The sequence below is a fragment of the Eschrichtius robustus genome, chromosome 14, assembly GCF_028021215.1.
Source record: "Eschrichtius robustus isolate mEscRob2 chromosome 14, mEscRob2.pri, whole genome shotgun sequence".
NCBI classification, from domain to species: Eukaryota; Metazoa; Chordata; class Mammalia; order Artiodactyla; family Eschrichtiidae; genus Eschrichtius; species Eschrichtius robustus.
The window spans coordinates 31,112,140-31,137,397 of record NC_090837.1 but is presented as its reverse complement, the minus strand read 5'-3'; the positions used below and the strand labels follow the sequence as shown (position 1 = coordinate 31,137,397).

Here is a 25,258-nt window from a genome sequence, read left to right as displayed (position 1 = left end):
GCTCGGGGGCGCGCACGCCGTGCGTGCCGGGCGCTCGGGACTGTACCTGGCGCGGCCCGAAGGACCGCAGTTTGGCCTGCCATGTTCCTCTCCGTGGCGCTCCGGGCCCGTGCAACCGGCTTCGCCGCCCAGTGGGTAAGGAGGCTCGAATGAGCGCGGGCGCTGCCGCCGCCCTCCCCCTCTCTCCGCGCCTCCTGTTGTAGCGGGCACGCGGGAGCCCAGGGCCCCGGACGGGACCCCGGGCGGCGGCAAGGACACCGCGGCCTTCGCCCTCCTCAGGGAGGCCGCGTCGCCGCGGAGCGAGGGGGTCGGCGGTGCGGCTGCGGCGGGCGCGAGGCCTCCTTCCGGACGGGAGGCGGGAGGGCGGTGCCGGGACCTCCGCCCGCCTAGCAGGCCGAGTCTGTGCGCTGGGCGGCCCCAGGGTCCCCTAGCAGCACTGCCCTTGGCAGGTGGAGAAGTTGGCCGAGTGATGGCGTCACCGCGTCCCGCACCCGGAGGACGTCGGGGCCGCTCGCGCTCCTGACATCCAAGCCCGTCTCTAGAAAGGACATTGACTCTCGGGGTGAAACACCCGTTCGCAGTAACTTAATAGAACGTGTTCCAGAAATTACGAGGATGACGGCGGGGCATTTACCGGAAGGAAAGCAGCCTTTCCCCCAGCAGTAACGTAGAAAGGTTGAATCAGTTCTCGGCAGAAGGGAGGGCGGTGGTGCGCAGTAGCGGAGGATGAGCTCAGGGCCTTGCAGGGAGACCTGAGTTTGGATGGTGGGTGCACCGTCTTTCCACCTTTGTGCCTTTGGGCTCTTATTGTTCTCACTTGGTGTCCTCGGCTGTCAAGTGGGAATATTCTAATTTGTAGAGTTTGGTTTTCAATAAACGCTTGAGGTTCTACTGTTACCTGCTGGGCTCCAGGTAACATTGTGGATAATAATAATGACAGGTGACATTCCGTGACTGCCCTTCTAACCAGGCCCTTCTAGCCTTTTACAAATAGTGGGATATCAGAATGACCTAGCAAAAGTCAGGAAAGATGTGAGTAAAGTGGTCTCACCAATAAAGTTCCTTTCCTAAAAGGGAAACATTTAAGGAAATCATTTACATTTTCAAAGAAATTGCTTATTTTGTTATAATTGCTCCTTTATTAGCTAGCTGCCAATTTCTTCAGCCACAGGCTTTTATTCAGCTTGTCATTGCTTTAAAAATATCCAGAATTTAGTACTGTGTCTAGGGGAAGACACTAATTGTGTGACCTTGAGCCATATTTCTTAATCTCCTTGAGCTCTGTTTTTCTTTTCTGTAAAGTGCAGTAATACCTTATTGAGCGATTGTCAAGAATTGCCTAAAAATTATGAAATATGGAGCAATAGCTACTCAGAATAGGTTTATTTCCATCTTCAGTAATTACCCAAAGTTTTCTGTAATGTTGACACCATTTTACAACTCATCACTGCCTCTCTCCCAAGCCACTAATTAGTTTCGTAGGGGTGAGAGAGTTGTGGTGGCGTTTTCAAGGCTTGTGTTTTCAGTTTTAGAATTTTAATTTGGTTCCTTTTTTATAGTTTCTGTTTCTATCTTTTCATTTATTGAAGATGTTTTTCTTTCTGTCCTTAAGCACTGTTGTAGCAGTTTTGAAATTATTGTTTGGTAATCTCCATTGTCTTTTTTCTTGAAAATAGGTTGTTTTCCTTTTTTGTTGTTTTATATTGAGTAATTTTGGATTGTATCCTGGACATTGTGAATGATGTCATAGAGGCTCTAGATCTTTTTAATTCCTCCAAAGAATATTTTGTTGTAGTTGTTGCAGGCAGGCAATTAACTTGAACTGCAGTCTGGCTCCCTTGTGGGCAGTGGCTCAAATATTGGTTCAGTTCTTTTAGCTGGGCTGTTTGGAGTCTGCCCTGTGTGCATGCATGTTTGGAGTCAGCCACAGAATTGGGGGCTTCTCCTCTCTGGCTTTTCCTTTTCTGGGATTTTCCACTTGCCTATGCCTCTCCTGTGGTTGTCCCAGCCTCTCCTGTGGTACTTCAGGACATTAAGGCTGCAGGTTTTCTCTTGGAGTTTTAGCTGCCCAGCACGGGATAGACTGGGGCCTGCCTTCATGGTAAAAGATGTAAAGAAAAAAAAAAAAAAAACCCTTATTGGCTTCTTCTAAGTCTAGACTCCTTTCATGTGTCTGCCTGCATTTGGTTGTTCTTCAGTGCCTTCAGAAAGATTTTTGGTTTTTAATTTTTTTAAAAATATTTTGTCCAGAGTTCATAGTTGTTACCCAGTGGTTTGGCCTGATAATAATCTACTCAGCCATACTAGAAGTAGAACGTTCTTTGGTGGCATTTTTCTTCCTAAATTTTAAGTTTTGTAGAATGAAGTGTTTTCCTATTCCATTAGAGATTCCATTGATTTTGCAATATCTACATTTTGGCTCTAGGACATTAACCCAGTTCTTTAGAAAGAAAGAGAGCGAGAGGGAGGAAGGAAGGGAGGGAGGGAGGAGGAAAAGTGAGATTAGAGGGCATTTATATTAGTTTTCTATTGCTGCTGTAACAAGTTACCACAAATTTGATGACATACACAAATTTATTATCTTATGATTGTGTAGGTTAAAAGTCTGACATGGGTCCCACTCGGCTAAAACCAAGGTGTTGGTAGAGCTGCCTTCCTTTCTGGAGATTCTAGGGGAGAACCTGTTTCCTTGGCTTTTCTAGCTTCTAGAAGGTGCCCTTCTTTGTTGGTCCATAGCCCCCTTCCATCTTCAAAGCCAGCGAGGGCAGGTCAAGCTCTCACATACCATTCTGACCCTGCTCTAACTTTGCTCACTCCTCTGCGTTTTAAGAGCCCTTGGGCCCACCCTGATAATCCAGAAAATCTCCCTATTTTTGGATCAACTGATTAGCAACCTTAATTCCATCTGCAACTGTAGTCCTCTTTTGCTGTGTATACTAACATATCCACAGCATCCCAGGATTAGGATGTGGGTATCTTTGGGGCACCATTATTCTTGCCTGCCACAGCCTTAAACAGTTTAGGGGAAAGAGAAAATGAACGCATTTTAAGTTTATTCACTGAGGTTCAGTGGGCCACTATTGCACACTACAGACTCAGATCTTTATATTGGAGATGTGAACTCAGTCTCCAGTGTAAGGATAAAAATAGTATGCTAAACACTTCATCTCATTTAATCTTCTTAACACTTTAAGATAGGTACTCCTGTTATTTTATAGATGAGCAAACCTAGGTGCAGAGAAGCAGAGCAGCCTCCCTAAGGTTATAGTAATTGGTGAAGGTGAGACTGACTGAAATGATGTTTGGACATTTCATTTCTGTGAAGTATTCTTCTCCTTAGGACATTGGAGTGTTATGGGTATCCATATTGGATTTTAGATATGTAAAGAATGCTTTGTTTAATTTATGGGCAAGATGGCTGAAAGTAATCACGAATATTGTGACCATTAATATGGTTATCTTAATCTGTAATGCTCCTTTAATACCTGAATTGTTCGTTTTAGCTTTTATATAATATAAAATTTGGCCAAATTTTACTTGGTAATTCTCTCACAATGCTAGTAAAATCACTTACATTTCTTTAATCCAAATTAACATTTTTAGTTAAATTATTGATGGAACTTTATTTGGAGAACATTTGTAAAACTCTCCTATGTATATTTGAATATATCACAAAACTTAGTTTTAGTGGTTAAGGCGTGTCCTCAAGTCAGAAAAACCTGTGTTTGACTTTTCATGTATTTAGCTGTGTGATCTAGGGAAAGTTCTTTTCTTTCCTTCTTTGAGCCTTAGTTTCCATATCTGTAAAACAAGGGATGATAATAATACCTATGTGGGGATTTTGTGAGCCAAGGGAGGCAGGCCTTTTCATTTCTAATCTGTCTCCCTATATATGCTATGTGTTTTTTTAAATTTTTTTTTTTAAAACAGTAAATGCAGCTCTTCTCTTCTTACAGAAAACCTAAATATATATACATTAACACAGAATTTTAGCAACTTAATGTCAAAGGTGATTTCTTCAAAATAGTAGAGAAAGGGCTCAATTTGTTTATAAAACAAAGGCAAGCAAAATAGTGAAGGTAAACTGATAAAAGCCCTCATTTGTTTTTCAACTGGGCATACACTGTTACTCATTCATAGCAAGTTAGCACGTGGCCATTTTCAAAGCTGCCCTGTTTTTTGATATCTTTAGGAACTTCACCTATTTTACTACATTCATTATAATATCCACATCAGGCATTTCCAATAAAGGAATAAATAAGATATTAAAAGTTTGAATTATAGAGGGGAGGGGCAAGATAGAGGTAGGGGATTAAGAGTTACAACTACTATATATAAAATAAATAAGCTGCAAGGATATATTGTACAGCACAGGGAATATAGCCAATATTTTATAACTTTAAAAATATATAAAAAGTATAATGTATAAATATATATATAAATATAGTGAATCATTATGTTGTGCACCTGAAACATAATATTGTAAATCAACTATACTTCAATTTTTAAAAAGTTTGAATTATAAGTAGTCTTTTCCCTACTTAATGGGCCATTTGAATTCAGTTTCACTTTTAGAAGAAAGAAGCATTCTAGGACGAAATCGTCTTAGAACTGGAAAAAACAACTTAGCTAGGCGGGACTGATTTGAAGAGTAAGCTGAATTTTCCCCCCTGCTTAGAATAGAGTCTAGGCTTTTCACTAGACTGGAGTCTAGTTTCTCATTAGACTCTGAAAATGTCTATACTTCAGTGAATTCCAGTTGAATTCACTGAACTCCAAATGAAAATTCAAGAAACTTTTTTTTTCATAAACAAGAATATAATTTGATAGTGAAGAATTAATAGTGGGTTTCAATTCTAGCTTCTTTTTCAGGGTTTAAGAAGGAAGGGAGAAGACTTACAGCAGGCAAGTAGTGACAGTGACTCTGTGTTAGTTAGCTAACACAGCACAGTTGTTCTCAAAATGCAGTTTAAATCTTCCATTGTTCAGTTATTAAATGTTTTATCCCCATATCAGCTAGGCAGATGTAGTAACGCTTTAACAGGTTTATAGTATCTTCAGAGATAAGGTTATATAGTACCTGACTATTTGAACCTCAAAATACTTCAATAAGTATGTATCCCTGTTTTTACAGATACAGAAATTGACACAAAAAAATTAAGTGACTTGTGTAAGGTCACACGTTAGCAAGTGGCAGCATGGTGATCTAAACCAAAATCTTCCATTAAAAAAAAAATCATCATCATCATAATATCTGTAACTCCAGCGTTTCTGTAACTTAACTACTTTTTCCTGACTGTTCTCAGTCAGTATGTAGTCTATCTTCAAGGATTTGGACTTTAAAACACTTTATTTTGGGGAGCAAGAGAGAGAGAATATGTGTGTGTGTGTGTGTGTGTAAATTCACGTGCATATGCAGAATTACAGGTCAGCCAGAGAGTGCCTCAAAATAGATTTTCCTGTATGCCGCTACATAGGCCTCAAGACCAATTTTCAAGATTATCTGTATATTTTTAAGTAAAGTATGTGACGTATCCTGGAATAATGAGGAAAGGATCAAAACTGAAGCTATTCTAACTTAGAGATTGGTGGTGTTTATTTTGATATACTGGGAAATTGGAAGGAGAAATAGGATTAACAGTAGATGTTTCATTTTGTACTTGATGAACGTTTTGTTTTAAATAAGAATTTTTTTCAGTTTGTCAATTCATGCTAAAAGAAACCTAGAAAATAGAGAAAAATATAAGAAAACAAAATATAAAATAAGAGTCCCTTATAATCTTGTTAACATCATAATAACAAGATAAGCACTTTTAATTGTTAAGGCCATCTAGTATTTTCATTAATGTCTATATTGAATATATTGGGATGGTAGTTTATACTTCTTTGTTTTGGTTAACCTTGATATTTTCCAGTTATGATTGTGCCACAAACACTTCTTTCTATGTCATTTTTAAGAAATATTTTTCTTAGCTACATAATATGTAATGTAAAATATGTGTGTGTGTTGTGTGTGTTGCATTTATTTTAAAGGAAATTTTTATCATATATCTCAGACACAAAAAAGCAAAAAGAATATAATGAACACTGTGTATCCATCCACTTGCTGCCTAAGAAAGAAAACAAAACCAACATAGTTGAAGCCCCTTTGTGCACCACAGCTGATCAAATTCTCCCCTCCTCCCCCCATTATCCTGAAAATATTTATCACTCCCATATTTTATACCTATGTTTCACATTCTGTACCTGGGTCTTTTCTTGTTAATTAAAGCAAGTGTTCTGTGTAAACTTATTTCTTCCACTGAAATATTATTTGGATCTAGGGGAGAAAATCTGTGATTGTGTTATGTCACTGCTTTTGCTTCCTTGTCTGTTATGTTTGCCTTTGAATTGTCCAGCTCTTTGCCAGTTCCGTGCTTTGTTTAATCCAGTGTTCTACTATCTGTGGTTAGTAGAACTCAGAAGTTGGAGGATATCTGAACAACGGTAGAATTGCTTTTCAGGGAGAGGGTAGAGAAGGTAGAAGTGGGGGAGAAGCAATAAGGCAAAGAGAAATGAAATGCAACATAGAGAGTAATCAAATGGATTCCTTCCAAAGCAATGGTCAATCTGCATAGCATTATAAGAAGCTTTCTGAAACTACTTTTATGGCTGGAGTTTCTAAACTAAGGTAGTAAAGAATTGAAAAGGGGGTGTACGTTCAACTCATTTTTACAGAATGAAAACATGTTTGTGAAATGAAAGCTATCCAACTTGATTCAGACAAAAGTGAAAGGCAGTAAGTTAATGGTACATTAACTCTGCAATTGCATGACAAAAGAATGTAGGAGAAAGGATATGCGACTCAGGAGATTAGGTTGTCATTCTGGTTCTTCCACTGACTCTTGCGTGTTACCTTAGGCAAGTTAGTAACCTTACCTTTGAATCTCCATTTCCTTATATCTCTCCTGAAATAGAGGTGGGCATGGTGTAGTGTGGTAGGCCATATCTCTTAAGATACTCTACTTCTATCAGTTGATTCTATTATTTTAAATTATGGATCTTAAAATTTCATAAGGCTTTTGATTTACTAAACTTTCTTAAAATTTTAGGGAAGACATGTAAGGAATTTGCATAAGACAGCTGTGCAGGATGGAGCTGGAGGAGCCTTATTTGTGGTAAGTAATTACTTAGATTTCTTCAGAATGGAAGGACTTGGAAATTTGGGTAGATACAACACAACATATCTTAAACACCAGTGTCTTTGGTATTTGCTGGCCATTGTGGGAATTTAAACATAGCTAATTGAATTCACTACATTTCAAGAGGTGTAGTTCCATCTAAACCTCTCAAATTTAAATTGATACCAGGGCAACTCTGGGAATAAGAATTTAGATTATTCCTTGGTGAAATAACTGTGAACCTAACCTGATTTCTTGTCACACTTTAGGTTCTTAAAAATCATTCATGTTGGCTCAGTGAAGATTCTGAGGTTGCAACTTGGGGAATCCCAGAATGGCACTAGCTTGAAACTCATAGATTTTAGTAATACAGCGAACACATTGGCAGTTGGCCTTTATGTTTTTCATGTCCAGGGTTTCACTACAGGTAGAGGTCGATGAATTCCCTAGCTTGGTTGCACAGTTCAGAAAGGCTAAGATATGTATCCCCTTTCTGTGACAAGGTACATTTTTTAGGAATCAATCTAGTGTTTAAAGGCAATTTAGTGGACGTGTATGATGATTTAGAGTTAGTGGTATCATTTTGGAAAATGAATTATTTTTAGGCTGACTCTTAATAAATGAGTTAGCTATACTATTAATAAGTAGAGTCCTGCTTTGTATTTTGTCATCTTTGTCTAAAAACATTCGAGATCATTGTCCAAAGTTTCCGCTTTTTTTCTCTTCTATGTCCTTGAAAAACCAGAACTCTGAGAGTTAACTTACTAAGGGATTCAGTTCTGTGTTCACCATACATACAAAACATTAATTGATGTAAGTGTTAATCTCAGTGTGACTCATTTGATTTCCTGTTGACATGCCATTTCTTGTCAGTGTTTGAAGAGAGCCTGCTCTTTTGGAGAAGAAATAAAGCTTGCTGTTGGCTAGTTTCTGTAACAGAAAACTAGCTGTTGGCTAGTTTCTGTTGTGTGGGGAAGAAATGGTGCTTTTGTAGTAGGAGGTAGGTCCCTTTGACAATCTGGTACACTCTCTTTTGGAAAAAGGCACATATTTTCACACTCAGTATTTTGTGTCTTAGGGACTTCCGTTGTGGTCCAGTGGCTAAGACTCTGCACTCCCAGTGCAGGGGGCCCGGGTTCCATCCCTGGTCCGGGAACTAGATCCTACATGCTGCAAGTAAGAGTTTGAATGCCGCAACTAAAGATCCCACATGCCCGGACTTCCCTGGTGGCTCAGTGGTTAAGACTCCACACTCCCAGTGCAGGGGGCTCAGGTTCGATCCCTGGTCCAGGCACTAGATCCCACATGCATGCCACAACTAAGGAGCCCGCCTGCTGCAACTAAGGAGCCCACGTGCTGCAACTAAGGAGCCCGTGAGCTGCAACTAAGGAGCCTGCCTTTCGCAACAGACCGGACGCAACCAAATAAATAAATAAATAATAATTTTTTTAAAAAAGGGGTCCCACATGCCACAACGAAGATCCCGCGTGCCGCAACTAAGAGCCGGCACAGCCAAATAAATAAATTTTAAAAAAAATTTTGTGTCTTAATTTCATAAGACTTCCAATAATCGGTAATTTTTTGTAATTAGATTACATTAGAAGATCTTATTCTCTAATCAAGTTAGATAATGCTTTTTTTGGGTTTTGATCCTAAAGCTACTTCTCGTAACCTATAAAGGATGATTTTGAAAACTTCTAAATTTTTGAATTCTGCTAATATTTTGGTAATCATACTCATCAGATCTGTATTTCATAATTAGTTTAGCCATTCTTCTTGATGCAAGGATAGGTTGATGTATACCATGTTCGAATTAAAACGAAGAGATTAAATGAACAGTAGTAGTAAAGTATAAATTCACACTTTTGAGGGAATTTTGATAATTTTGGAAAACATTTTTTTTCCTTTGTGTAGCACAGAGATACTCCTGAGAATAACCCAGATACTCCATTTGATTTCACACTGGAAAACTATAAGGTATGACTAAATTAACATTATAATTAATTTACAAAATATTTAGTATCTTCCAGATGTATAAAAACAAGTGCTTTTTCTTTGATACAGAGGATAGAGGCAATTGTAAAAAACTACCCAGAAGGGCATAAAGCAGCAGCTGTGCTTCCAGTCCTGGATTTAGCCCAAAGACAGAATGGATGGCTGCCCATCTCTGCTATGAACAAGGTACTTCATTTTTGTGTTAGTTCAAAAAGAGGAGAGATTGTGTATAGTAACTTCCTTATGTAGAAATTTCTCTGACATTCATTGATATCAATCCAGGAGTTTGAAGCCCTTTAATTATTTATATGTTTCATACCTCAAATTACATTTATGTTTTTGTTGGTTCCCTTAATAATGCAGAGAACTGAAAGGGTAGAGCTTTTTATCCTTGCAAGAAGTAGTAAAGGCATTATAGTGAAAGAGGCTTTCTTTTCTTCTGTCTTTGAGAGAAATGGCAATAATAATAAAAGATCCCAAATGTGTATAATTTGCTGTCAAGATATTCTGAAAATGAATGTACTGCTTAAACACTAGAATTGCACAGAAAAGGATCTGCTCACAGCTAATGTGAATCTTTTTAATATTCTGCATCTTTGGCTACAGGCTTTAACAAAATACATATAATACATGGTATTTACGACACTTGATTATGGCAGCTTGGAATCCACAACGTACAGAAATCTTATGGGTGACCCATTTAAATATGGTTAATATATTCATGCATGTTTTAGGATTCATTTTTTCCTAATAGTGTTTTCAGCAGTAATCCAAATTTCAAGTTTTTTCATATCCTATTAATACAACTACATTTGTATGGTATTATGTTACAGTGTATCATTTACAAAGTGCCATATAAAACCTTATATTATTTGATTCTTGTGAGAATCACATGACTAATAAGCCAGTGTGATATAATGGAAAACATATTTTACTTTGGACTAAGAGATCTGATTTTTCTCTGGGCTTCTTCATCTGCAATGATGATTTTGAACTAGGTAGAGCTCTTCCAATTATTATATTATTATTTCTAAGTGATAGAGCTGGGACTGAATCATTTCTAATTCTATGTATTTTCTACTTGACTGACTGTTGCAGAGAATCTGCTATACTTCATTCTCCTTTTCACTTTCTAAAGTCTAACTATTAGGTTAGACCATTATCATCTTTCTTAGAGTATAGGAATGTCCTCAATTTATCTAATGGAATCCTGGATGCAAATTTTAGATATAGCTCATTGATCTCTTATTTACTTTGTACAGTACTCTAACACTGTTGTGGACCTTTAGTTTTTTGTTTTTTTACTATGAAAAATGTTATAAAGCAAGTTTGGTTGATACCATACTTAGTAAACATAGGTGCTTATTTTTCTTTTTTTTTTCCAGTAAATCACATATATGTTTGGGGGTTTTCTAAATTCCTTACATTATTTTTATAATAGCCAACTTTCTCAATAATGATTTAGATGTGTTTCTAATCATAAATACTTTTTTTTTTTTTTGAAAAATTTGTTTTTAATAATGGTAAGCTTGTTGGAAGTCTTGCTGAGTGTCAAGCTTAGCAGAGCAAAATAAAATAAATGAGAAACTAATGTGAGAACATTTCAAAAATATTGTCCTGTTCTATTTAGAATTGGATGTATATGTGTGAGAGGCAAGAAATAGCATATAGAGAATAGAATCAAGATTCTTTCCACTTTGAGATTTTTAATGTTACTGTCCCCCTCCCCCCGCAAAGAAAAGCCCAAACTTACAACAAAAACAAAATCCAGAGGCTCATGCATCATTTCCTTAACCATCACTAAGGCATAGGGAGGTGCACAGCAGCAGCTTTGGGGGGCTTTTTCAATTAAACATCAGGGCCTTACAATTATTCCATTGGTCAGGCCCCAGTGTGTGTATTTTGAGAGAAATATTCAGACATATAAGCCTGGTTTAGTATCACTAAATTAAATTTAGCATAGCTACTTTAATCTTGCACAAGTGAGCCGGGATTAGATGTCTTTTGAGAATACATTTCTTTTAGAATCCCTGATAAGAGAAAGTTTAATATATTTGTCATTTGAAATGCTATTTAATGAGTTCTTTTTTCACGTCAGAACCTGGATATATGTATAATTTTTGAGTGTCAAAATTGAAGGACTTAGCCTCGCAGTTATCAGATACAGATATAGTTTCTGCTTTCAAAGAACTTTTTTGGTTTTTACCAAATTGAAGTAATACGCTCAATTAATAAATATTGTAATCATATTATTCTAAAATATTTTAGGTTGCAGAAGTTTTACAAGTACCTCCAATGAGAGTATATGAAGTAGCAACTTTTTATACAATGTATAATCGAAAGCCAGTTGGAAAGTATCATGTTCAAGTCTGCACTACTACGCCTTGCATGCTTCGTAACTCCGACAGCATACTGGAGGCCATTCAGAAAAAGCTTGGTATGGGACACAGTATATTTATAAATTTTATGAAAAAATAGAGTTGTCTTTCGAGATTTGACCTATTTCTTACCTGTATTTTCAAACTTTTACCATCTTACTAGCTCTGTACTTCACAAGTAAATTTTTGTCTTACTGTGTTTGCCCACCATTATTGCTTCCTATTTTGTATTCTTTAGTTCTCCTCCTCAAAGCTGAGTTTTCATGTTTTCTTCCTTAACCATTGAGTATGTTTTAAAAGCTTCTCGAAGTTTTAAAGTTTTCATTGTTTAGAAAATAAAGTTTCACTTGTTATGTGATAGCATGTGGCACATAAAGAAGTGACTATATCATCCTTGTATCCTTCCAAACAAGACTTGGAACAAATAAGATATGAGAATAGGACTTCCCTGGTGGCGCATTAGTTAAGAATCTGCCTGCCAACGCAGGGGACACGGTTCAAGCCCTGGTCTGGGAAGATCCCACATGCCGCAGAGCAACTAAGGCCATGCACCACAACTACTGAGCCTGTGCTCAAGAGCCTGTGAGCCACAACTGCTGAAGCCTGAGTGCCACAACTACTGGAGCCCGCGTGCCTAGAGCCCGTGCTCCACAGCAAGAGAAGCCACCGCAGTGAGAAGCCTGAGCACCACAATGAAGAGTAGCCCCCACTCACGGCAACTAGAGAAAGCCCGCATGCAGCAACGAAGACCAATGCAGCCAAAAATAAATAAATTTATTTTAAAAACAAAAATGATACTAGAATAGGAAGAATGCTTCAGGAAGGGAAATTTGGAATAAGATGTTATTACAATTATACTCCAATAAAGATGTTTAAAAAAGAAAGATGTTATTACAGTAGCATTTACAGAATTAAAAGGGCATTTTATTATATAAAACTGCCATTGTTGCATTTATCACTATACATATCAAATGAAGTAAAAGGAGGTGTCTCTTAATTTTGTTGTTACTTGCATGTTGTAAAAATAGTTGGAGAGTATAGAAGTATGTAAGACAGAAGTCTGAAGTCTGCTCAAAATCCTACCCTGCCATCTCCAAGGTACAAATTCTGATAACAGGTATATTAGTTTTAGATTTTATATTGTTTTAATTATTTTCATTATAAAATACATAAATGTAATATGTCTGTTTGCTTTTTGCACTTGATTTTGGCTGTAATATGTGTGCCTCATTTTTCTATTATAAGTTAAATTATTCTGCAGTTACTTTCATGTATACAACATGTCTTTGCATACTTGTCCAATTGTACACGAAGGTTGTTTACAAGAAGTAAAATTGCTGGGTCAGATTTTACTATATTTTGCTAAAATGCCTTCCCTAAAGATATGAGAGTACCTATTTTCTTTACATTCTTAATGATCTTTGACATTAGCTGTTTTCTGAGTCTTTGCCCGTCTGATCGTATGACTGATTTTAGTAGGTTAATTAGTATGATCAAAATGAAGATAATATGGTCTGATGCACTGTTATGTAACAACAAACACTGGAGATGAGTCCTCTGAAATTTGTTTTTAAAGGAACAAGTCCACTTAAATCCTTGAATGTTCTATAATAACTATACAGAGTTGTTTAATTTAAGAAATTTAATGCTCTTAAATACTTTTTATATGCCTCTGTAAATACTTTTTATATATATGCTTTTTATGTTGGTTTTTTTTTTTGGTTCTTAAGCTATATTGCAATTAAAATATAACCTGGTCCTTACCAGTGCTTATTTATATTTTTAGGAATAAAGGTTGGAGAGACTACACCTGACAAACTTTTCACTCTTGTAGAAGTGGAATGTTTAGGGGCCTGTGTAAATGCACCAATGGTTCAAATAAATGACAACTACTATGTGAGTATTTACTTAATATAAAGTTGTATGATGTTATATTTAAAATATTTTAAACATTTGGTTTCTTGTCATGTGGATGTTGGTTTCTGAATTATTCATTTAGAAGAAACTGTTGGCATAAATATCTAGAAGGTTTCTTTTTTCCTGGTTTCCAAACTTTATTAAAAATCAAAGAATAGAAAAACTTTACATAAAATATGTCAGTTTTAGCTCCCACATTGTTGTCCACCAGAACGTTTTAAAAAAATTATTATCATTAAACATTTTTGCATTTAACTCCAGGAGATAATGACACATTTTAAAAACTTTTAAATAGGGGCTTCCCTGGTGGCGTAGTGGTTAAGAATCTGCCTCCCAGTGCAGGGGACGCAGGTTCAAGCCCTGGTCCGGGAAGATCCCACATGCCGTGGAGCAACTAAGCCTGTGCACCACAACTACTGAGCCTGCGCTCTAGAGCCTGTGAGCCACAACTACTGAGCCCGCGTGCCACAACTACTGAAGCCCACGCACCTAGAGCCTGTGCTTCACAACAAGAGAGGCCACTGCAGTGAGAAGCCCGCACGTCGCAACGAAGAGTAGACCCCGCTCGCCACAACTAGAGAAAGCCTGCGCACAGCAACAAAGACCCAACGTGGCCAAAAGTAAATAAATATTTAGAAAATCTTTTAAATAATGAAAAATTTAATAATTTACATATAAATACAAAAAATAACCACCAAGTCTTAATAGATAATAATATTTTGCCACACTTGCTTTAGGTATTATAATTTTTATCATTATTATGCGCAGAAATAAACTATAGGTGAGGGTAAACCTCCCCCACCCCCATTCAAAATCCTGTTCTTTTCCTTTCATTCCCAGAGATAACCACTATCATAAACTGTGTTTTTCCTGTACATGTTTTTTAAACTTTCAAAATACATGTATCTAGGCATGCTAATAATACTATATTGTGTGTTTTAAAAATTTGACAGAGATTGTATCATAACTCTAAGAACTGCTTTAGCCAGATCTCAGAAGTTTTTTTTTTTTTTTAAAGGAAGTTATTTTGTTTATGTATTTATTTATGGGTACGTTGGGTCTTCGTTGCTGTGCGAGCTTTCTCTAGTTTTGTTGAGCGGGGGCTACTCTTCGTTGCGGTGTGTAGGCTTTTCATTGCGATGGTTTCTCCTGTCACGGAGCACAGGCTCTAGGTGTGCGGGCTCAGTAGTTGTGGCTCGTGGGCTCTAGAGCGCAGGCTCATAGTTGTGGCGCATGGGCCTAGTTGCTCCGCGGCATGTGGGATCTTCCCAGACCAGGGCTCGAACCTGTGTCTCTTGCATTGGCAGGCGGATTCTTAACCACTGAGCCACCAGGGAAGCCCCTCACAAGTTCTTTTTTTAAAAAATATTATTTATTTATTTATTTTTGGCTGTGTTGGGTCTTAGTATAGCCTGTGGGATCTTTTGTTGTGGTGTGTGGGCTTCTCTCTAGTTGTGGCGCATGGGCTCCAGAGTGAGTGGGCTCAGTAGTTGCAGCGCATGGGCTCTCTAGTGGCATGGGCTCCAGAGCACATGGGCTCTGTAGTTGTGGTGCACAGGCTTAGTTGCCTTGCGGCATGTGAGATCTTAGTTCCCCAACCAGGGATCGAACCTGTGTCCCCCACATTGGAAGGTGTATTCTTAACCACTGGACCACCAGGGAAGTCCCATTACAAGTTTTGGTAAGTAATATTTTTATCATTTAGTTCTAAATATTTTTAAATTTGCATTTTGATTTCTTCTTTGACCTCTGTTTTTTAGAAGTGTTCTTAATATCCAAGTGTGTGGAGTTTTCTAGTTACCTTGTTTTAATTGCTTGCTACCCTAATTATATCATGGCTGTCATTCATAATATCTTGTTAGTTCATAATCCTTAGAAGTTTGTTTATGGAAATTCTTTTAAGGCCTGTGTTGAAGGTAGATACTTCAAGAAGGGATTGACTTTGCTTCTCTCTTGCTCCTGGAAATACTACTGGCCCAAAAGAAATCCCTTCTTCTTATATCCTCCCCTCTTCTTCCCCTAAAGTGTAAGGTTCTAGAGTAGCAGGGTTTTTTTGAGGGACAGTTTTAATTTCTAGTTTTCCCTTATATTGAGGGTATAGCTTTTGGGGGTCTCAGCTTTACATGGTTTGGATGACATCCTGTGTCCTGGAGATTTGTCCTTTGCCCCTCTAGGCTATGAGACCCTGAAGCCAAGTTTTTTTGCTGTTCCACTGTCTCCCTAAGTTTTCATTGAGTTTTTGGCCTCTGGGTATTTTTTTCTTGTCAGTGCCTTGATATTGATAAAATTTTTAAGTTTTTAAAAAAATTTTATCCAGCATTGTTAGTTGTTACAATAGGACGTTCAGTCAGGATAGCTGGACTGCCATAATGCCTGTAATGGAAATCTACAATTTTTTTTTTTAATGAAGATGAAATTGGACTTCTTTGGCATTTTACATTTCTAGGATGTTTTTATTACCTATAGGGGTTTTCTTCATTTTAATGATGGTGATTCAAATTTCTTACCTTCTCTTTCTCATATTAAAAAAAAAATTCCTTTAAAAATATGGCAATAACTTACCCTTTTCCCACTTTTCTGCAATTTACTCATAATCATGAGGATCTTAATTTAAGCAGGAATTAGACAGTCAAGGCTTTGTATGAAGCACTGTAAGTCTAAATATAGTAGACTGCGGATTTATGCAAGAGATTCAGTTAGTAGTGGTATGGTCTTTGGTGAGGCAGTTAACTTTTTATTATTATTATTATTATTTATTTATTTTTGGCTGCGTTGGGTCTTCGTTGCTGCACACGGGCTTTCCTTAGTTGCATTGAGCAGGGGCTACTCTTCGTTGCAGTGTGTGGGCTTCTCATTGCGGTGGCTTCTCTTGTTGTGGAGCATGGGCTCTAGGCATGCGGGCTTCGGTAGTTGTGGCACATGGGCTCTAGAGCACAGGCTCAGTAGTTGTGGCCCACGGGGTCAGTTGCTCCGCGGCATGTGGCATGTTCCCGGACCAGGGCTCGAACCCGTGTCCCCTGCATTGGCAGGTGGATTCTTAACCACTGCGCCACCTGGGAAGCCCAAGGCAGTTAACTTTTATGGATGTCAGCTGACCAGTGGATAAAATGAAATAGTCACATAAACTGTGATTGGATACCGATTAGAGAGATATTAAATACATTTTGAGGATGGTTGGGTAGCTTTGAATATGGTCTTGACATTTGATTTTATTAAGGAATTATTATTGTTAGTTAATTGGGTGTGGTAATGACATTGTGTTACTTAAGAACATTTAAAAATGTTCTGAGAGTTCCCTGGCGGTCCAGTGGTCAGGACTCTGGGCTTTCACTGCTGTGGCCTGGGTACAGTCCCTGGTCAGGGAACTAAGATCCCACAAGCTGTGCAGTGAGGCCAAAAAAAAGTTCTTAGGAGATGCCCGCCTGCTGTGGTTATTAGGGGTGAAGTGTCATGATGTCTGCAACTTGCTTTTAAATGTACAGCCAAAAAAAAAAAAAAAAGAAAAGAAACCAAAAGGCATATGTGTACATAATTCAGATATGGTAAGGAATATGGTTATTCATGTATACTTTTCAAATTTTCATAATAAGGAGTTGGGGTGGATAAAATCATTAGGTGAGTTCAAAGATTCCTTCTAGTTTTGAGGTTCTGAGCATCTGTTGCACCCTAAGCAGTTCTTATTTTTATAAATGTTTATTCTATATTAAAGGGCTTCTATGAGGCTAGGCATTGAATATACAGTACTGAATCATGATTTCTCTAGCATAGTACCAGGGTCCTAAAAACATTTTCTTAAGTACTTAACAGTTTGGGAGGGGTAGAGGGGATATAATGTAGTTTAGGCACTTTTATTAGTTTAATCTTGCCCCATTCTGTTTTGACTGTCTTTTGACTAATCCTAGGGTGCAGCCAGGGGTAGGAGTGTGTCTATGTGTTTTAATTGTGTTTGTTATTTTAAATAACAGAACACTTGAGGTAAGAATTTTACACAGGTGTATAGTGCACAAAGTACAAAGCTGCTCTGGTTGAAACGGATTGGAGGGTCAGGATTATTAAAATAAATGTGTCCAAAATAAGTTTTTTACTTTTCCTTTCGAAAATTAAGTGACGTTTGCAACAGGGTGAATTTTACCTGGGAAATAAAGAAGATATCACTAGGGTATTAGATCTTTAGCTTAGGGATAGATATTAGGCATCTACTTTTTATGACTGCTGGTGCTAATTACTACTTGCATCTCACTGATTCTTCAAGGACATAGCATTTGTTGAGCATGTGCATGGCAGTGTTCTATTTTATTTATCTTCTCTTTTAATCCTCAAAACGCTCTGAAGTCAGTTTATGAATGAAGAAACAAATTTGGGGAAGCTGAGTAATTTCCCTCAGATTGCTGGCTAGTAAGTGCTGGGACTTCAGCTCAAATGCAGAACTATCTCCCTTCAAAGCACTGCTCTGTGCTGCCTCTTAGGCTGCAGCTCCTATTGCTATTGCATTTAGCAGGACAGACTATGTATAGGAGTTACTCAGTTGTTGCTGCCTTGGTAACTAACTTGTGAGCTGAGACAGTTATTAGGGATTTACACTGATTTTGAGGTAGGATGTAATTTTAATATGACTATTTTACTTTTTTTTTCTAGGAGGATCTGACACCTAAGGATATTGAAGAAATTATTGATGAACTCAAGGCTGGCAAAATCCCAAAACCTGGGCCAAGGTATCCTTTTATTTCTTTTTAATAAATTTTAATGGCTTAACCTAAGTTAGTCTTTCATGTAGACTTAATTTTAAAATTTTAAACCCTAAGTCCATAGGAGTTTTCAGGAGCCTTGAATACTATCTAAATCAACTTGTCATTTAAAGCAATGATTTTTTCCCCGGTCCATAACCCTATCAGATAATCATCTGGTATCTACTTGGATGTTATAAAGAAGGGAAATGTACTACAAATAGAAATCTATTTCATTGCTTAAAAGTTCATACTGCCAGAATTTGACCCAAAGTCTGTCTTCCCTCTGATTTCCACCTAAAGGTCCAAAGGTTCTGTCCTTTGAACAAACACAAGATAATTTTTATATCTCTTCCAAATGCCGGCTCTTTAGTTACTTGAAATAGCTATCTCATCTTCCCCGTATCTTTTCTCAGATTTAATATCCACAGTTGTTTCATTGTTTTTCCTTATATGACATAGTTTTGGTCTCCCTCCTTGGCAGGTCTTCTGGTTGGCTAATGAGTTCTTAATGTGATACTTAAACTAATCACAGTATTTGAGATATGTACTTATTAGCATGTGGGGCATTGTGGGACTGTCTTCTTTATTCCAGACATCATGCTTATAATAATGCAGCCTAATTACATCAATTCTTACTTCAGATACACCATTAAATTGTACTTACAGTCAGTTAGAATGCCTAGATCTTTTTCAACTTAGACATTGTTTTATCCAGGCTACTCCCATCCTGCAGTTGTGTAACTGCAGTAATTAGTAACTACTAATTACTCCTCATTCAGTTATGAACCTGAACTTTTGCTGCTAAACAAACCCCTATTCCTTATCTAAGTGTTCTCATTACTTAAAATTCTCTCAATACTAGCGATGTTTGCATGGTTTTATAGTTATATTCCCTTTGTATTTTTTCTGCTTATGTCATATAAAATTTTCCTTGTCTCAACATATATATAGGTTTTAAAGGCCATATAGTATTCTAATGTATTGCGAGAACTATGATGTGCTCTTTATTACCCTGTTTTAAAATATATTTTCCTTCTTTTTGTTACAAACAACGATTCCCTGAGGTTGAATTACTAGGTCAAGAGGGTATGCATGGTTCTGGAGTCTGCAAGAAGTACTGAGAATTACTCCCTCATTGTTCTGACCGACTAATAACCCTACCTAATAAGAAAAAGAGGTCAGTTCAGGATAACAAGTTTAGTAAAGGCAAGCTGGCCCCTAAAAAACATACACTTCTTTCAACACTTGAATTTGTTTAAAGACGTTTGGCATTCTCTTCCTAGTTCCTCACTTACTTGGGCTACACTGAAAACATTTTTTAGGAATAAAACATTTCCACTGTGAAGAATTAGTCTCCTTTATGGAGGCTACTGAAGTGAAACCTTTTGTCATTTAACATTACAATATTTCTCTTAGCCACTGGTCCTGTCCCTTACTTATACTTGCTTCAACTGTAGCCGCCCCTTGCCCAAAAACAAAAGTTCATAATATTTTTCACAAACTTTAGCTTGTTTTTAGGACTCGGATATTTTAAAATAAGTTCGTGCTACTCTTGTATTTGTACTTAAACCCGTAATACTTCTTTGAACTTCGGGGTACTTTGTTTTAATATCTCAGGTGTACATTTCCTTGTGAAATCCACTTGGTTTCTTTAAATGTCCCCTTTTTTTCTGATTAGGTATTGTTTTTAATTCTGTAGTCATACTTTTGGAGCTTAGACCCTCCTCCTTCCTTTCTTGTGAACTTCGTGATCTATTGATGACAACATTAATCCAGCATTAAATCTCCTGCCACACAAACAGACAGATAGCTGCTTTGTCTACTTTATTGTATTCCCTCAGCATTCATTTGTTTCACAAATATTTCTGGATATGTGCTGTGTGCCAGTCACTATTTCACGTTGTGCATACAAATTATGAACAAGGTAAAGTCGTCATATATTTTATAGTCTAGTGATGGAGAGAGACAACTAGTGTAATACCTGAATAATAAATGCTAGGAGGAAAATAAACAGGTTAGGGGATGAAGGATGACTGGAGGTAAATTTAGTCAGGTGAGGCCTTTCTGAGGTGGTGAATTAATGACCTGAATGATAAGCCCAAAGGAACCATGTAAAGAGCTGGAGGAACAATGTTGCAGAGGGAGAGGAAAGAGGAGGTATTAAGGTCCTGGAGGAAAAATAAGATGACAGTACGGTTGAAGTGAGTGATCAAGGAGGAAAGTGGTGGAAGAGGTCAGAGAGGTAGGTAGAGGCCCAGGTAAGCAATTTGGGTTGAATCCTAAGTATAAAAAGCTGTTGGAGTGTTTTCAGTAGGGAATGATATGCGTGATCTTGTTAAAATTATTGTCGTAGTTGCTGTGTAAAGAATAGTTTAAAATTTAGTGGATGTTGTAGGGCAGAGGAATTACGAATGATTTCTAGCTTTTTAGTCTGAGTACCTCAGTGATTCCTTTAACTAAAATGAAGAAGATTTGGGGTAGGGCAATTTTGGGGAAGAAAAGTCACTTTGTTTTGGACACGCTACTTAGCATGTTTGAGATGCCTACTTAGACATCCATGGTAGAGTGCGGAAAGGTTAGATATGAGCTTGGGATTTAGGGAATACATTAGGGCTGGAAATATGAATTGGGGATTCATTAGTTATTATAGATGGTATTTAAAGCCATGTCTGGATGAGATTACCAGCGGTGAAATTAAGAGTTTGTTGTTGTTTTTAATACAGGAGATACTATAACATTGTATTTTAACATTAATAAACAGGAACTAAGTACCACAGTAAAGCATTTTCGACACCTAATAATAATAGGGATGTTGCTTATCAGTAACTGTAAATAGTTCTTCAATGTGATTTTTTTGACAGTGTTCTAGATTTGAGCCAAAGACTTTAAGAATTACTGGTTTCTCAACCTATTTTTATTTCCTACGTATCACCTCTTATTTAAAAAGCTGATATAGGGAATTCCCTGGCAGTTCAGTGGTTAGGACTCTGTGCTTCCACTGCAGGGGGCATGCATGGGTGGTCAGGGGACTAAGATCCTGCATGCCATGCGGTGTGGCCAAAAAAAATTTTTTTAATAAATAAATAAATAAATAGCCGAGATAAATCTATTTAGTTTTCAGTAATTGCAGAGCATCCATCAGTGGTATATGTAAAGAGTGTATCTGGACATGGTAATTCAGAATGTCTTCCCAGCATGTGAAAATAAGAACTTCCCCAAGTTAATTTCTTGGCTGTTGAGAGAGACTGTGATGATAGCAGTAACCAAAATAGTTATAGCTGTTCTTTAAATTAACCAAATATTTGAAAGAGGTTGTGAGTCTTTGAGTAATTAGAGAAATTAAACTGGTTCAGTGGTAACTGATTTCTGAGTACCACTATAAGGTGTACTCTGGCCAAAATTGGTAAAGATTGCTATCTCTTTGTGGTTCAAAACTGCTTTTTTATTATTTTGGTAAATGATGGCTAGAAAGAAAATATTAAACTGATGGTAAGACAACATTCTTTCTTTTGACATTTATAAATATTTGTGTGCTAGAGATTCTTTTTGTTTTTAATTTATTTTTGGCTGCATGGGGTCTTCGTTGCTATGTGCAGGCTTTCTCTAGTTGTGCAAGCTGGGGCTGCTCTTCATTGAGGTGCGCAGGCTTCTCATTGCGGTGGCTTCTCTTGTTGCGGAGCACGGGCTTTAGGGCACGCGGGCTCTAGAGCACAGGCTCAGTAGTTGTGGCGCACGGGCTTAGTTGCTCCGTGGCATGTGGGATCTTCCCGGACCAGGGATCAAACCCGTGGTCCCATTCATTGGCAGGCGGGTTCTTAACCACTGCACCACCAGGGAAGTCCCTAGAGATTGTTCTTATTTTCAATTAAAGTACTGAACATAACTTCTAAACCTGCTTCCAATTACTAATTAATAGATAGAGGTTGTTTTTTAGTATGGATTATCTAAAACTAATTTTAAATTCAACTTGAATTATTCATATTTAGTTTTATAAAGATATTTTAAATTTTACGGAATTCTGTGGAGTACAGATAACATCTGAGGTGTTTAAAAGTATAGATAGGCTACAAAGTATATATACAAAAGATATAGGTGATTGATGATAAACTCTAGACAATAAAGTCACTGGTTTTTTTATACTAAATGTAGGGGCAGTGGTGCATGTATCTCAGTAATATTAAAAAGATAAGCACTTGGGGCTTCCCTGGTGGCGCAGTGGTTGAGAATCTGCCTGCCAATGCAGGGGACACGGGTTCGAGCCCTGGTTTGGGAAGTTCCCACATGCCGCGGAGCAACTAAGCCTGTGAGCCACAATTACTGAGCCTGCGCGTCTGGAGCCTGTGCTCCGCAACAAGAGAGGCCGCGATAGTGAGAGGCCCGCGCACCGCGATGAAGAGTGGCCCCCGCTTGCCACAACTAGAGAAAGCCCTCGCACAGAAACGAAGACCCAACACAGCCATAAATAAATAAATAAATAAAACTTAAAAAATAAATAAGGATTTCTGGGTTTAAAAAAAAAAATAAGCACTAAACTTCCATAAAGTAGCTTTTTTTTTTTTTTAAGGAATTCCTTTTATTTTTATTTTTTATTTATTTATTTTTGGCTGTGTTGGGTCTTCGTTTCTGTGCGAGGGCTTTCTCTAGTTGCGGCAAGCGGGGGCCACTTTTCATCGCGGTGCGCGGGCCTCTCACTATCGCGGCCTCTCTTGTTGCGGAGCACAAGCTCCAGACGCGCAGGCTCAGTAGTTGTGGCTCACGGGCCTAGTTGCTCCGCAGCATGTGGGATCTTCCCAGACCAGGGCTCGAACCTGTGTCCCCTGCATTGGCAGGCAGATTCTCAGCCACTACGCCACCAGGGAAGCCCAAGAAGTACTTTTTTTAAGCCATAAAAAATGTACAGAAAGGCCAAGTTTTCTAGAATGCAAATGAGTTAAAATGATTACTGTGCAAGTAGTGTTGGAATGGCTAAAAAACCAGATTTACCTTTTTAATTGTAAGAAGAGAACAAGGTAATTAATAGATGGTATTTTAAGCATATCGGGGGAATCATTTTTTGTTTTTTATTACGTGAAAATCTGGGTGTAAATTGTGGCTGTCGGGTGAATGGGTGGGGCTAGATCATGGCCTCTCTAGGGTTCTGAAGCATGTTTATAGATAAAGTGAGGAGGAAAGTTACATGATTAGTAGATTAAACCAAGTTTGTAGGCTTTACTGGAGTATTTTACAGCCTTTGTAGTATTTTAATGTGCATTTTGTGAATGGTGGGGGCAGGCGAAAGTTTGCAGGCAGGCATAACAGAGGACTGGAACCCCCTTTTTTCCCCTAAAGTATGTTATGGGATGGTAATTTTGTGGAACAAACTTTAGGAAACTGGACCAGATTATTCTTAAAGTTACTTTCTTGTATAAAATTCCATAATCCTGTGAAGAGCTCATGCAGTATACATGATTAATTCTATTTACTGTTCCAGAAACTTCAGTTTTTTAATCTTCCTAAGTTGATCCTTTGTGTTGGTAAAGAGGGTAGCTGAGCTTAAACCACAAGAGGGAACCTAGTAAAGGAGAAGAAAGGTCCTCCAAAATGGATTAATTTCATTATTTCATTGGTAGTCAAAGAGCAGCAAGGGTACCTGTGCTACCAGTCAACATAAAAAAAAATTACAAAGCGAAATACTGTTTATTAAAGCTAGATATCATTTTGCTACTTACCCTAAAACTTTAATTTTAGGCTGTAACAGATAGTACAGTAACTGCTTTTTTATCTGGTTTTCATAGTGAACCTATAATGCAAATATATTAACTAATTTCTGACTTTGTAGGTATTCTTTATTATAATACACTACTTAGTTACTCGCATTATGTAATGTAATAGCTTAAAAGATCTTATAAATGACTATGTGGTGTCATTTTCCTGTCCCCTCAACAAATGATTTTCTAGGGCTCTAAAAATAGACTTATAAGATTGATGACAGAGTGTGAAGGGCAAAGCCAGAGGGAATAAAATGATTTAATTGAATAAGTTCTTCAGCTGAAATTTGTGGCAGGAACAAGGTAAATGAGCAAAGCCAGGGAATAGAAGGGTGAAACAGGAGTAGGTGCTGAGATAGGCTCTAGCAACAGAGGTCAGACAGGGCAGAGGTTGAGCCTGAACGATTACCTGGGAAAGTATGTGTGGTGGTGAAAAGAAGACAGGTTCATTTACCTCTGCACTGCCTCCCTTCATAGAACTATAGGAGGACCTGTTCATGTTTTCTCTGTGGCTGTGGTAGCCACCCTGATCTGGAACCTGTTTTTGAAAAATTAATATGAATAATTTAGCCTTTAAAAACAAAAATACAAACGGATTTTGTCTTTACTGCTTCTAAGGGACATCCTCCCAAATCTTCAAATCTCTCAAGGAATCCAGTTTTTGTTTGTTTCCAAATGCAGTGTGTAACTGTGTATTCCCTGCGACAGTAGATCTCAGTCAAAATAAAATTCAAATACAAAAAGAATAAACGTAGTGCTCTAGTTTATTAAAACATGCTTTTTTAAAATGTCCTCTGGGGCTAGGTTATTTTGCTGTAGTTCTTAGCTATGATCTTTGGGCAGATGCTGCATCATCCCAAGCCTTGGTTTCTGTATCTGTAAAATATTTTGGCCAGTGTCCCTTGTCTCATGGTATTGTTGTAAAGATTTAACGAGCCAGTGATGTATGTACACTGCTCAGTAAGTGGGAACTAGTATTAGTAGTATTTTTATATTTTTCATATTTCATGTTTTTATATTTAACCTTAGGAAGAGAAAATCTTGCGGCAGTTGTAATGTTTGGATTAAATAATCCATACTAGTTTTCTGAGGAGAAATAGTTACTTAACTGGGCTCTTGTGAGGTAACAGTTATAAATGGTAATCATTAGCAGTCAATTTAATGTTACTTTTCCTTTCAGGAGTGGACGCTTCTCATGTGAGCCAGCTGGAGGTCTTACCTCTTTGACTGAACCACCTAAAGGACCTGGCTTTGGTGTGCAAGCAGACCTTTAATTTATATTCAACTGTAAATATGTCACTGGAGAAATAAAATATGAATCTCCTATCTATCTA

At 37.7% G+C, this 25,258-nt stretch overlaps 1 protein-coding gene across 1 annotated transcript; it reads left to right on the top strand.

The window, feature by feature from the left end:
• Positions 1 to 25,258, top strand: NDUFV2 (NADH:ubiquinone oxidoreductase core subunit V2). Its single transcript, XM_068563315.1, has 8 exons — positions 1 to 135; positions 7,092 to 7,157; positions 9,075 to 9,137; positions 9,225 to 9,341; positions 11,424 to 11,592; positions 13,320 to 13,429; positions 18,086 to 18,162; positions 25,105 to 25,258. The coding sequence occupies exons 1-8, from the start codon at positions 82 to 84 to the stop codon at positions 25,196 to 25,198; spliced, it is 750 nt and encodes a 249-aa protein (XP_068419416.1). The 5' UTR covers positions 1 to 81; the 3' UTR covers positions 25,199 to 25,258.